Source organism: Schistocerca piceifrons, chromosome 3 (genome assembly GCF_021461385.2).
Source record: "Schistocerca piceifrons isolate TAMUIC-IGC-003096 chromosome 3, iqSchPice1.1, whole genome shotgun sequence".
NCBI classification, from domain to species: Eukaryota; Metazoa; Arthropoda; class Insecta; order Orthoptera; family Acrididae; genus Schistocerca; species Schistocerca piceifrons.
In genome coordinates, this window is record NC_060140.1 from 221776443 (window position 1) to 221790911 (window position 14469).

The 14469-nt window shown below is 43.6% G+C and overlaps 1 protein-coding gene across 1 annotated transcript in view; it reads right to left on the reverse strand.

Annotated features, from left to right (window-relative positions):
* LOC124788184 (proton channel OtopLc-like) overlaps positions 1–14469 on the reverse strand; it is a 132707-nt gene that overhangs the window by 108062 nt on the left and 10176 nt on the right. The window contains exon 3 of the mRNA XM_047255344.1: positions 4454–4568. Coding sequence (XP_047111300.1) covers positions 4454–4568 — 115 coding nt within the window. The remainder of the gene's footprint in view (positions 1–4453; positions 4569–14469) is intronic.

The window sequence follows — 14469 nt, forward strand, 5'->3', positions numbered from 1 at the left end:
CAATAGAAATTGTGAAACACCGTGGTCTGTGAGGTACTAAGAAAAAAAACGTGACAGTGTTACAGGCAACACATCGTCCACATCTATGTTACGCAAGCAAAATTACGGTTACATTGAGTACAGTCAAATGTCCTCCCTTTTCGACTTCTTTCGCCAAATGTAAGGTAACGCGGAATGAACGACTGTCGTGTGTGTCAGAATCCCTATAATTTTTCCGTTATGGTCATTTTGGAAAACGTTCAGGGAATGAAATAATTTGATGTTTAACTTCTCTTGGAGTTCGTGTCCACGGACCTGTATCAGATGACCTCTCTGTCATTCATAATGCTAATCATCGAGTGTCTCTGGAGTAGAAACGCTTAATTGGATATTCTCAATCTACTCAACTATTGCGTCATGGTAAAAGAAAGAGAAATACGCTTTAAAGGCACGAAAGGTATTTGAGTTGCCTTCTTCTTCACGATTGTTAATGAGACGCCTTCAGTCGTGCACAAAGGGACGGTCACCTCCGGATCTACCAGCATTTCATTACTGTTTACTAGAGTTGCAACTTTTGTCTATAAGACGACACCCTCCGCTAAGAGCCACGCTGAGCGTACAACATTATCCAAGAGAAAAATAATGCATGTAAGTAATGAAAACAGAACAGTCGTATAAAATTACGCTACGCCTGAAGCTACGTTCAAATGTGTGAGATTAGGACGTATATCCGATTTCGATACATAGTTAACAATTGCAAAGCATTCTCGTGTTCTCTAGTAGTGAATAATACTGCTGTACGGCTACAACAGTTCTCATCAGCGATGAAGCTGGGACAGTTGGCTGGTAGAGGACGGTTCCAACTAGATCCGTCATTGCATCTGACACAGGTGGCGGGTGTCTCACAGCCGATTACACCGACGTCAATTAAAATTAACTACATCTTAAAATATTTCTTTCTCTGAAGTATTTTTGGTTGTTACTGTGCGGAAACATACACTTTGAAGAAGCGTTTAAAATTAGGTGATGTTTTTGTATTCCGTTATTAGTTGCAACACTCATATTATTATAAAATACGGCTGAGGACGGCGAACGCACAAATTTATGATACAGGCCGCATGCGAGCGGAAGGCCGCACATTGACCGTCACTGCTCCTGATAAACTAAGTCTCGGTTCTCCCTTGTAGTGAACTGCCGTTCTAGGCAGAAAGTAAGAAACTACGCCAAGAACGAACGCAGAGAATAGCGTATACGGTCCCGCTGTGGGTGGACATATTCTCCACCATTGCGCACGACTTAAGTCCTCCACGAATAATGAACGTTGAATCCTTAGTTATTCCTAGCACTTCTGTTAGCGAAACGCATAACTGCAACTACATCCATCTGGACTTGCGATGTGTATTCAAGCCTTGCGCTCCCTTTACAGTTTCAATCCAATCTGATATAACTGCCCTCTTCCATCTGCATACACACAGTTTTCATTTTATTTTCTGATTTATGCACTTCATACTTTCCAATCGAAAATCAGATGCATGTGAACGTGAATGGATACACTGTCTACCAGTCACTGAACAAAGTAAAAAAGAAACTGAATGTGGAACTCCTGCCATCTTGTATTTAGCCGTAACAGTAATATCTTGTCAAAAAAAATGGTAAAGCTTGTTTTATTTGCATCATGTATTAAAATACATGTGTTACATACACACATCAAAAAGTTTTTCACCACCACGGTTTCCAGAACTCCTGAAGATAGACGTTGACTGTGGATATTTTATCACTGATACAGTCCCTTTGACTGTTCAGAAAAGTCACTAAATCCGCCCAGAGGTGTAGACGACCATGTATGAGCAGCGCCTATTAGACGGAAGGGGGCCGACAACCGATCAGTTCCAGTCATTCCACCAGGAAGGATTTACACACCTCGCCGGCCGCGGTGGCCGAGCGGTTATAGGCGCTTCAGTCTGGAACCGCACGACTGCTACGGCCGCAGGTTCGAATCCTGCCTCGGGCATGGATGTTGTGTGATGTCCTTAGGTTAGTTACGTTTAAGTAGTTCTAAGTTCTAGGGGACTAATGACCTCAGATGTTCAGTCCCATAGTACTCAGAGCCATTTGAACCATTCATTTTTTTGAGTTACATGGCTCGTGTTACCCGTAGTTCAACCATGCCTAGACGGTCAATACCGCGGTTCGACCGCGTCCGTAGTGTTACTTTGTGCCAGGAAAGGGTCTCAAAAAGGGAAGTGTCCAGGCGTCTCGGAGTGAACCAAAGCGATATTGTTCGGACATGGAGGAGATACAGAGGGACAGGAACTGTCGATGACATGCCTCGCTCAAGACTACTACTGCAGTGGATGACCGCTACCTACGGGTTATGACTCGGAGGAACCCTGACAGCAACGACACCATGTTGAATAATGCTTTTTGTGCAGCCACAGGACGTCGTGTGCATGATGCGCAACTTTACTCCCGACGTCCATGGCGAGTTCCATCTTTGTCACCACGAGGCCATTCAGCGCGGTGCAGACGGGCCCAGCAACATGCCGAATGGACCGCTCAGGATTGGCATCGCGTTCTCTTCACCCATGAGTGTCGCATATGCCTTCAACCAGACAATCGTCGGAGACGTGTTTGGAGGCAACGCGGTGAGGCTGAACGCCTTAGACGCACTGTCCAGCGAGTGCAGAACCGTGGAGATTCCCTGCCGTTTTGGGGTGGCATTATGTGGGCCGACATACACCGCTGGTAGTAATGGAAGGCGCCGTAACGGCTGTACGGCACGTGAATACCAGCCTCCGACCGATTGTGCAACCATATCGGCAGCATATTGGCGAGGCATTCGTCTTCATGGACGACAATTCGTGACCCTATCGTACACATCTTGTGAATGACTTCCTTGGGGATAACGACATCAAAAATGTGCAAATGTGTGTGAAATCTTATGGGACTTAACTGCTAAGGTCATCGGTCCCTAAGCTTACGCACTACTTAACCTAAATTACCCTAAGGACAAACACACACACCCATATCCGAGGGAGGACTCGAACCTCCGCCGGGACCAGCCGCACAATCCATGACTGCAGCGCCCCAGACCGCTCGGCTAATCCCGCGCGGTTATAACGAAATCGCGCGACTAGAGTGGCCAGCATGTTCTCCAGACATGAACACTATCGAACATGCCTGGGAAAGATTGAAAAGTGCTGTTTATGGACGACGTGATCCACCAGCCACGCTGAGGGATCCACGTCGAATTGCCGTTGAGGAGTGGGACAATCTGTACCAAAAGTGCCTTGATGCACTTGTGGATAGTATACCACGGCGAATACAGGCATCCATCCATGCAAGAGGACGCGGTGCTGGGTATTAGAGGTACCGGAGTGTACAGCAGTCTGGATCACCACCTCTGAAGCTCTCGCTGTATGGTGGTATAACATGCAATGTGTGGTTTTCATGAGCAATAAAAAGGGCGGAAATGATGTTTATGTTGATCTCTATTCCAATTTTCTAAATCATAAAATTATTAATGTTGTATTATAAATGTATCCAGATATGTACTCAAATCATCAGAAATAGTCTAAGTATTTGTTATTTGATTTGGCTCATAATGTTCACAAAGTGTCTTTTTATTATAAAAAATGGTTACACGTGAAATCGGTGATCTAAAAACTTCTGAGGTTAGGGCGTATATTATGCCAAACACACATACTTAAGAACGATGCCCAACAGCATCACTACTAACCATTCAGTACCTTTCTAGCCACCTGTACAATACCTCAGGATTTATGTAATTTTCACTCACCATAACTGTCATCTCTTCAGGCTGCAGTCACCATCACCACCTTGGTAAATCATTTACACTATCATACAAGACTGAAATTCTCACAAGCGACTGCAAGAACATCGTCACTAACAATTTTGTTACTGATTTATTCCCACCGGGTCTTTTGTAATTCTGTAAATAAAACACACTCTTCTCTTTCGTTCATTATAGGAAACGGAACAATATTATAGAAGAGCATGTTCAATGAGCAGGCAGAATTATGTTTTAAGATTGATAGATGAAAAGAATTCTATTAAATTTAGCCTACATCTACTTTGCGCTAATTACATTGTTTTTTGCGTGTATGTGTGTGTGTGTGTGGGGGGGGGGGGGGGGAAGGAGGCCCATTTTGAACACATCAATGGGACAGCAAGACAGATGACAATATTTAAAATAAAGTCGAGAGTCACTTTTATACTTCCAGAACATTCTGACAGCAGCTTCCCTGCGGTAGGTCTATGCAATGACCAGTTGGTAAGCACCGCTTCCGATTAACAGTGACTGTGAGTTCAACACGTGCCTCAATGATTGTAGTACTTACTTTTGCAAACTAAGTAGCGGTTTAAATAAAAATCAGTGCAAATAGAAATTTTTTTAAGTAGTAATCCTATAACCAGAGGCATGCAATGTTTATCCGTGGCGACCGCATCTTACCTCGTAGAAGGAAGCAGGAACATGCGCCGATATAGTCTCGGCCATAGGAAATGCGACGCCAAGCACCACGAGCAGCTTGGCGTACAATCCGGACAGAATAGTCGTCAACGCGTCCCTGAAATATAACATCCTATTTTCATAGTCACGTTACAGTTAGACACGTAAGTCATTGAAATACTGTACCATGCAAAGCTGTCGAAAGTATACACTGTTGTTACCGTTCAAGCTGCGCAGCTCCTTTGCCACCTTATTGTTATAAACTTAATCAAATGGTGACGCCATAATACAGTATGTGTCAAGTTTATGATACTGGCAATGGTAGTATCTGTAACTCTGCATGTGTGATGGACCAGTTTCTCTCATCCATTAGACAAACAATTTTATGTTAAAAAGTAAGTTAATCTATGACATTTGACGTACAGTCCCGCTAATATACAGTGCGGTGTCAAAAGTCATGGGATAGCGATACATACACGTACACATGGAGGTGGTGTCGCGTACACAGTGTATAAAAGGGCAGTGCATTGGCGGAACTGTCATTTATATTCACATGATTTATATGAAAGGGTTTCCGAAGTGATTATGGCAGCACTACAGGGTTAAAGGACGTTGAACTCGTGATAGTAGTGGGAGCTAGACGCATGGGAGCTTCCACTTCGGATTTCGTTTGGGAATTCAGTATTCCGAAATCCACCGTTTCAAGAGTGTGCTGAGAATACGAAATTTCAGACATTACCTCTCAACATGGAAAACGCACTGGACGACGGCCTTCATTTAACGACCGAGAGCAGCAGCGTTTTCGTAGAGTTGTCAGTGCTAACAGACAAGTAACAGGACATGAAGTAACCAGAGAAATCAGTGTTGGAGTACGATGAACGTCTTCGTTAGGACAGTGCGGCGATACTTAGCGTTAATAGGCTATGGCAGCAAACGACCGACAAGACTTCCTTTGCTAACAGCACGATATCGCCTGCAGTGCCTCTCCTAGGCTCGTAACTGTATCGGTTGGATCCCAGACTACTGTAAAACCGTGGCCTGGTCGGATGAGTCCCGATTTTAGTTGTTAAGAGTAGATGGTAGGGTTCGAGTGTGGCGCCGCCGTCACCAAGCCATGAACCCAAGTTGTCAACAAGGCTCCGTGCAAGCTGGTTGTGGCTCCATAATGGCCTGGGCTGTGTTTACATGGAATGGGATGAATTTTCTGGTCAAACGGAACCGACCATTGACTGGAAGTGGTTATGTTCGGCTACTGGGAGATCATTTGCAGCCATTCTTGGACTTCACGTTCCAAAACAAAGACGGAATTGTCACCGCCCCACTATTGTTCGCGACTGGTTTGAAGAACATGTGGACAACTCCAATGAAGTATTTCACCATGCAAATCGCCCGACATGAATCCCGAAGAACATCTATGGGACATATTCGAGAGGTCATTTCGTCTACAAAGTCCTGCATGGGCAACACTTTCACAGTTATGGACAGCTGTAGAGGCAACATATTTCTGTAGGATACTTTGAACGACTTGTTGAGTCCATGCTACATCGAGTTGCTGCACTATGTCAGCCAAAAGCAGGTCCGATTTGAAACGTATTAGGGGGTATGGTTCAAATGGCTCTGAGCACTATGGGACTTAACATCTATGGTCATCAGTCCCCTAGAACTTAGAACTACTTAAACCTAACTAACCTAAGGACATCACACAACACCCAGCCATCACGAGGCAGAGAAAATCCCTGACCCCGCCGGGAATCGAACCCGGGAACCCGGGCGTGGGAAGCGAGAACGCTACCGCACGACCACGAGATGCGGGCCTATTAGGGGGTATCCCGTCTTTTTTAACCTCAGTGTACATATCTCTGTCACTCTCTCTTTTCTTCGCATTTGTTATTACCAAGCATGTACATGAATTGTGCCGGCCGAAGTGGCCGTGCGGTTAAAGGCGCTGCAGTCTGGAACCGCAAGACCGCTACGGTCGCAGGTTCGCATCCTGCCTCGGGCATGGATGTTTGCGATGTCCTTAGGTTAGTTAGGTTTAACTAGTTCTAAGTTCTAGGGGACTAATAACCTCAGCAGTTGAGTCCCATAGTGGTCAGAGCCATTTGAACCATGAATTGTGTATTAAAAGTCTCTAGTCAAAGTATTCCCATACACAGAAAATGAGCGCAGGTGATTATGCCACCTCACCTTTGCAGGCAAAGGCCTGGTGGAGATGTTTTGCTGTTACCTTCCTCCGATTTGTCACGATTTGTCAAATGTGTAATGTTACGTGTGGATGACTGTGAAGTGTGTATACAGTGTAGTCTGTAGTGTTACGTGTGTGTTGTTATAGAAGAAGGGGAAGAAGAGAGTGGAGATCGGCACCGCGAAAAACGCTACAGGCTGCCGCAGTTAACGTCCCCATCAGCCGGATGGATCACCATCAACGATGTTGCTTGCTCTCACTTTGATGAGACACTACCAAGGAGTTTGGAACTTAATCCAGAACGTTAGCGCGAATACTGGCGATTAGGAACTTTATGCCACAACCTCATCCCGCCTTGTCATCCAGTTAATGGTGGTGAAATATTTCCACCACCGAGATTCGAGCAGGCTTACGACAGAGTCGACCACCACCTAAGGGCGTCCATAAGCGACGTCAGCTATGAAAGTCGGGACAAAAAGTACACTTGTGTCCAAGTTCCGTTAGGACTGTGGCTCTGAGAAGTATACTGAAGAGCCAAAGAAACTGGTACACCTGCCTAGTATCGTATAGGGCCTCCGCAAGCACGCAGAAGTGCTCCAACACCATGAATCCTACTGACTTTGAACACTTCTGCTATCCACCAAATTCCCTAGACGTGAAAATTATCGGACATATCTAGGATGCCTTTCAATGTGCTATTCAGAAAAGATCTCCAACCCCTCGTACTCCTACGGATTTATGGACGTATATATGATAAATAATAAATAAAACTTTAATTCCATTTTGTGACTGTGCAGACATTTGGATGAAATAGTTTTCTGACCGTTCTTATAAACTATTTCATCCAAATGACTACAACCTCCCATATATATATATATATATATATATATATATATATATATATATATATATATATGAGCACATCGCTGTATTTTGATTTTATAGCTGAGTATTGTCTTCCTTTATTAATTTTTATCTGTATGCTAAATAGTTTTCTTTCATTTTGTCTTATGGCTATGTAGTAACACTGATGATATATTTTTTAACCAATGTGTTAAAATGTAGGTTCGTACTGTGTCTTGTAATTAATTTTTATCTGTATGATAAATCAAATTTTAATTTCATTTTGTGATTGTGTAGTCATTCCAGTGAACTATTTCTCTAACCAATCTGTAAAATTTAGATGCATACCATTTTTCTTCATAATAATTTTTAGTTACATTTGTCATTATGCATGAAATTTCAGATGTATTGTGTCTACATATTCGATATTCCTTTCATATTTTCCTTCACTCCTAAAAATTATATTTTCCTTGTATTAATTTAATTAAATATTTATTTTCGTCTGATACATATTGACTGATTTTCATTTCATGGATTGATCTGTTGCTTGTATTTCACATGCTTACATTGTTTTGAATAGGTTGTAAAATATTTTATATTCTTACATTCATCAATATTGCTTATTGGCGTTTTTATGTAATCTCAATCAAGTGTAGAACTATTTATGCTGCAGTGTTGTAGTCTGATTATCACATAATTGTTCAATAGTAACTTCTTAGAATTCGCTCAAGACTGTCATCTTTGACCTTGAAGTTTTTTGACTTGTAATGCTGTACATCATTTGTTGTACTTGTGTCATTCAGCTATCATATTTTTACTCCGTCACAATTTTTAATTTTAGATTATCTTGTCAATATTATGGTTTCCTGTGGTAACTTATATTACAGCATACATCTGTTATAGTTTTGTGGTTATTTTGATAAATTTTACGTAATTTCTGTTTTTCTGATTTCGTTTGGGGTTATCACATAACCACCTTATGTTGCTGTTGAATGGTTCAGAACCGAAACCGGTAGCAAAATAAAATAACATTATTACAGACAGCACAGTGTTATTGCACGTCATACATCTGTTATAGTTTTGTGGTTATTTTGATAGATTTTACGTAATTTCTGTTTTTCTGATTTCGTTTGGGGTTGTCACATAACCACCTTATGTTGCTGTTGAATGGTTCAGAACCGAAACCGGTAGCAAAATAATATAACATTACTACAGACAGCTCAGTGTTATGCTTTCGCAAAATCACTGTAGTTATTCAAAATAGACTCCTACGGAATCCATACAGAGTGAAATCGTTTTAATAGTGATTTGAGACACTCTGTGTAGTCTTTTTTTATAATTTCATTTAGTTCTGCCATACAGTCTTCTCTTACGTCCTTAATTTCGTCGTAACTGCGTTCTTTCATTGCCAACGTCAATTTGGAGAACAACCAGAAGTCGGCAGGGGCAATATACAGCGAATACGGCAGCTGGTCCAGGACGACCCAATTGCTGGCCAAAAGCTTGGGCATGATCTTTGCTTTGAGGCCTAGGGCGTTGTCGACAAGGAGCGAGTAGGAACCTGTTTCTCGGTGTGCGGCTCCAATTCGACGTATTCTCGCCTCAAACAATAGAGGACTCAAAAAACGTGATGTTACCTCGCCGCTCCACCTTCATTTCCCTACGAGCGACGGACACACTCTGTTACATTTGCGGCCAGGACACCTGCTGCAGCGATGTTAGAACTTTGACCTTCTGTGGGGCTGTTGTTGAAACTTGAAGGATCGTAACTCCGCAATCAAGCACGAGATAGCATTGAAATGTGGGACTCACACAAGCAGTCTTAACGGAACTGGGTCACGTAGTGCATAGTGTTCCTTGAAACAATCGTCACCCCTCATCTCAGGTACACTTTACATAGTTCATGGACTTTACTCAGTATTGATATGAACAAATATTCTTTCACATACGCTTGGCCTTGTAGTTATTAAGTGTGACATATCGTCCTAGAAATAAATTAAAATGGTTTCTGTCCTCTACTACTGACGAAAGTTTTCTGGTGGCTTTCCTTGGATGCAAGGAAAATCTGGAACTGGAGACACCGTCCCAAATGTTCACAACTGCGATTTCCTCTGCCCCAATACTAGCTCGCCTGATGTTTGCAGAAAAGTCCCTGAATTTTTAGGGGGTCATTACTCGAATAGCCTGCTCTATCCTTAGGGGATAGGGCACTGAAAGTAATAAAATGAAAATGAAGTATGGCGTTCCTTAAGTCGACTGGTGTGAAACAATTAAGGGTGAATAACTTTCTGATGATGTGTTACTGCCAAGTAACATAAATCGAAGAAACTTGGATCATACGTGGGAAGATCTGCTACACCATAGCCCAGAAGGTAACCGAAAGAAATACGCAATGATACGAACGGAAGTGACAATTTTATTCACTTCGAGTGGTCATTGTCAGACTGCTGGCCATCTACAATCACTGCAGGTTGGGGACCAGTCTTACAAGAGAGTGCATGAATTCAAATACCTTGGGGCACTTTTCACTAAGAACTCGTCATGTGAAGCAGAGATTAGTATCAGAATACAAGCAGGAAACCGATCTTACCACAGCCTAGCACAACTGCTTTGGTCCAGATATCTCTCCAGATACTTCAAGTTTCGACTGTACAAAATCCTGATCCAGCCTGTTGTTCTACATGGCTGTGAGACTTCCATAAGCTCGTTTTTGAGAGAAAAGTGCTTCTGAAGATCTTCGGTCCGGTTCTGGATGCAGATACAGGGGAATGGGGGATCAGATACAACCAAGAGCTTGAGGAACTATATCAGCAGCCAAACATAGAAGGAACTGTCAAAGCCAAACGAATGCCGTGGGCCGGCCATGTGGCCCGGATGGAGGATCACAGATGGCCTCGGAAGCTCCTGGATTTCACACCTACAGGAAAGTGACCCCCAGGGAGACCCAAGAAGCGTTGGAGGGATGGCCTCCATGAAGATTTAAACCAAGTGTCAACAGATGTGGACGGGTGGCAGATAGCAGCAATGGACAGAATACAGTGGAGGAGGAAACTTGTAGAAGCGTGTGGTCCACGGGGCCTGATCACGTAGTAGTAGTAGTAGGAGGAGGAGGAGGAGGAGTAGCGAGTTAGGATGTTCGCCTGGAGACTACAAAAGGCAGAACAAGGTATTTAATAGACTGTGTGAGCACCACCAACAGCAGTGTACGCTATGCAACGTGCTCCCTTGGCGGTCACACACTTGGTGAGGAGTTTCTGTTGCATTCCTCCACCAGCGCAGTTAAGAACTGTTGGACGGACGTTGGTGCCTATGAACATGTTGTATTCTACTCGTTCTCGATGTGTTCAGTCAGGGGAATGGGCAGGCCAACCCGAATTTACTCTCATTCCAAGAATTTCTCCATCTGTGCTATTTGATGCGGTCGCGCATTATCATTAATAAAAATGAAGCCATCGCCGAATGTATACCTGAGAAGCAGCGCATGGCGAAGGAATACAATGTCACAACAACATTGACCTGTGAGTTTTCTTTATTCAAAGAAATGGAGGTAAATATGTCCATGCTATATTGTGACCTCTCACACTATAACACCTAGACCACCAATACTATCTTGTTTGTCTCTAGGTGAATTACGTGTTCTGACCTCTTGCCATATGAGGATACCACCAGCACTGTCGAAGATGATCGTTTCAAGTGTTACGATGACAATGCGTCAGAACATCACACAGCACAAGTGGAGGAGCTCTTGGATTGAAAGGACATACTGCAAAAAGGCTGGCCTACCCGTTGCTCCGCTTTAAATGTTGTGGCGCACATGTGGGTTGTGTTGGATTGAGGCATTGCAGCATGTTCACATGGAACACTCACCATCCAGCAATTGTCACCTGAGATGGTGGAAGAATGGAACGCCCTACCGCAAGAACTCCTTACCAACATTGTGACAAGCTTGGGCGCTCGTTGCAGACCATGTATTTTGTCTGTTGTCCCCGCACTCACTATTAAGAACATCGTTCAGGGCCCATTATAAATCTCAGATTGTTCCACGTAATTATTATCTATGAATGAAAGTGTCATTTCTTTTTTCTCATTCCTTATTTCTTTTACTTATCTTTTGTACTATGATATAACAGTTTTCTCTATACAGGGTGTTACAAAAAGGTACGGCCAAACTTTCAGGAAACATTCCTCACACACAAATAAAGAAGAGATGTTATGTGGACATGTGTCCAGAAACGCTTAATTTCCATGTTAGAGCTCATTTTAGTTTCGTCAGTATGGCTTCATTCCAAAGAGATCAAATTGTAAATTTTCACAACCAACATGTATGGGCTGACGAGAATCCGCACGCAATTGTGCAATCACGTCATCAACACAGATTTTCTGTGAACGTTTGTGCAGGCATTGTTGGTGATGTCTTGATTGGGCGCCATGTTCTTCCACCTACGCTCAATGGAGCACGTTATTGTGATTTCAAACGGGATACTCTACCTGTGCTGCTAGAACATGTGCCTTGACAAGTACTACACAACATGTGGTTCATGCATGATGGAGCTCCTGCACATTTCAATCGAAGTGTTCGTACGCTTTTTAACAACAGATTCGGTGACCGATGGATTGGTAGAGGCGGACCAATTCCATGGCCTCCACGCTCTCCTGACCTCAACCCTCTTGACTTTCATTTATGGGGGCATTTGAAAGCTCTTGTCTACGCAACCCCGGTACCAAATGTAGAAACTCCTCGTGCTGGTATTGTGGACGGCTGTGATACAATACGCCATTCTCCAGGGCTGCATCAGCGCATCAGGGATTCCATGCGACGGAGGGTGGATGCATGTATCCTCGCTAAAGGAGGACATTTTGAACATTTCCTGTACAAAGTGAAGTCACGCTGGTACGTTCTGTTTCTGTGTGTTTCCATTCCATGATTAATGTGATTTGAAGAGAAGTAATAAAATGAGCTCTAACACGGAAAGTAAGCGTTTCCGGACACATGTCCACATAACATATTTTCTTTCTTTGTGTGTGAGGAATGTTTCCTGAAAGTTTGGCCGTACCTTTTTGTAACACCCTGTATAAGGTCCAAGTTTGATCGAGCTATATTACTTGGCAGGCCAACGGCCTTAGCGCAATGGTAACGCCGTTGCCCGTCAGATCACCGAAGTTAAGCGCTGTCGTGATGGGCTAAAACTTGGATGGGTCACGGTCCAGGTCTGTCGAGTGCTGTTGGTAAGCGAGGTGCACTCACCTCTTGTCAGACCAATTGAGGAGCTAACTGATTGAGAGGTAGCGGCACCGGTCACTAAAACTGACAACGGCCAGGAGAGCGGTGTGCCGACCACATGCCACTCCGTATCTGCATCCGGCGACGCCTAAGGGGTGAGGATGACACGGCGGACGGTCGGTATCGCCTTCAAGCCCTATTCGGAAGGCGTTTGTTTTTTACATTACTTGTCAGTGATACGTGGTACGAGAGCTGTTGTGGATTGGCAAGAGAGCAAACCCACTATGAGAGGAAGCCGAAAGGCACGCGTTTTAGCTCACGCAGGCTGGCGTGAGGTCTGGAACACGTCAAGGAAATGAGACTAACAAAAAACGTACGTAGTTGCTGGAACACTTAACTTTAATCCATAATTGGTGAACATCGCTCTTGACGGTACATGTTTTACAGCATCAATAGTAACTGGTAATGGCGTCTTGCTAGGTCGTAGCAAATGACGTAGCTGAAGGCTATGCTAACTATCGTCTCGGCAAATGAGAGCGTATTTTGGCAGTGAACCATTGCTAGCAAAGTCGGCTGTACAACTGGGGCGAGTGCTAGGAAATCTCTCTAGACCTGCCGTATGGCGGCGCTCGGTCTGCAATCACTGATAGTGGTGACACGCGGGTCCGACGTATACTAACAGACCGCGGCCGATTTAAAGGCCACCACCTAGCAAGTGTGGTGTCTGGCGGTGACACCACAAGAGCTACCTCCGTCCTTACGTTTTGTGCAGTGGTAAAAGAAGTGTACTAATGTCATTGAGATTAAAGTTTGCCTTGGTGGTAGTTAATGTTACATAGTTCGTAAAGTTTCGCATAAGTTATATGTGTGTAAAGGTTCCGTGTATCGTTTCTTTTTCATTTAAGAGTAGAAAGGACGATTAATTTTCTAGCGTCATCTGTGAAAGGACTATAAAGACTGGGAGAAACAGTACCTGCTAAGTGTCATAAAATTTGGAAAAATGTTTTTGCCGTTTTCTATTATTAATGTTCACTGATTTCTAGTTGTATTGCAGTCGCCATGTCATGTGCATCAGGACCGTAAACTGTTCATCGACTGAAGTTCGGTTTGAAGAATAATTTTGAGGGAAAGCAGTGTAGGAAAGCAGCTCAACTCGGGGGTACGCCCTCGCTTGGGCCCATGTAGGTAGCAGTGTGAGGAGATCCGAAATGAGCTCCGTACACTCGCTTTAGACACGCCAGCGAGTCGAAGCCTACTAGAAAGAAATGCCGCGGCGAGTACGTCCCGAAGGTAGTCCTGCGCTCGCTCGCTAGCTCGCTCAACTCAGCAAACTACGTTTCTACACCTGTTAACTTGTAGCTAAGTGAGTACGTACAAACGAAAACTGAATCTTCCACTGGAACCCGCTATACAGGAGTGTTATTGCTATTAGTCCTGTAATTTTCGGAAGTCAACAGGCTTACTTGTAATTTGTTAAGGCTGCACTGGGGTACAATAAAATTAAATTCGTCCCAAAATGATTATCAGTTGCATAAGGCACCACTTCTTGTACGTAATGAGGACTGTCAAGCAGAAGAGACTAATTGCTATAAACAAGGTGTTATATCATTTATATCGTGTATTGACCTTAAATTTTGTTGTAGTACTGTTAATCAGCAAGACTTCATAATAGCAGATTCCAGTAGAAGATGCAATTTTCGTTAATACGCACACGCCCAGATGCAACGGGTGTAGAAACGTAGTTTGTCTGCTGAGCTGAACGAGCGAGCG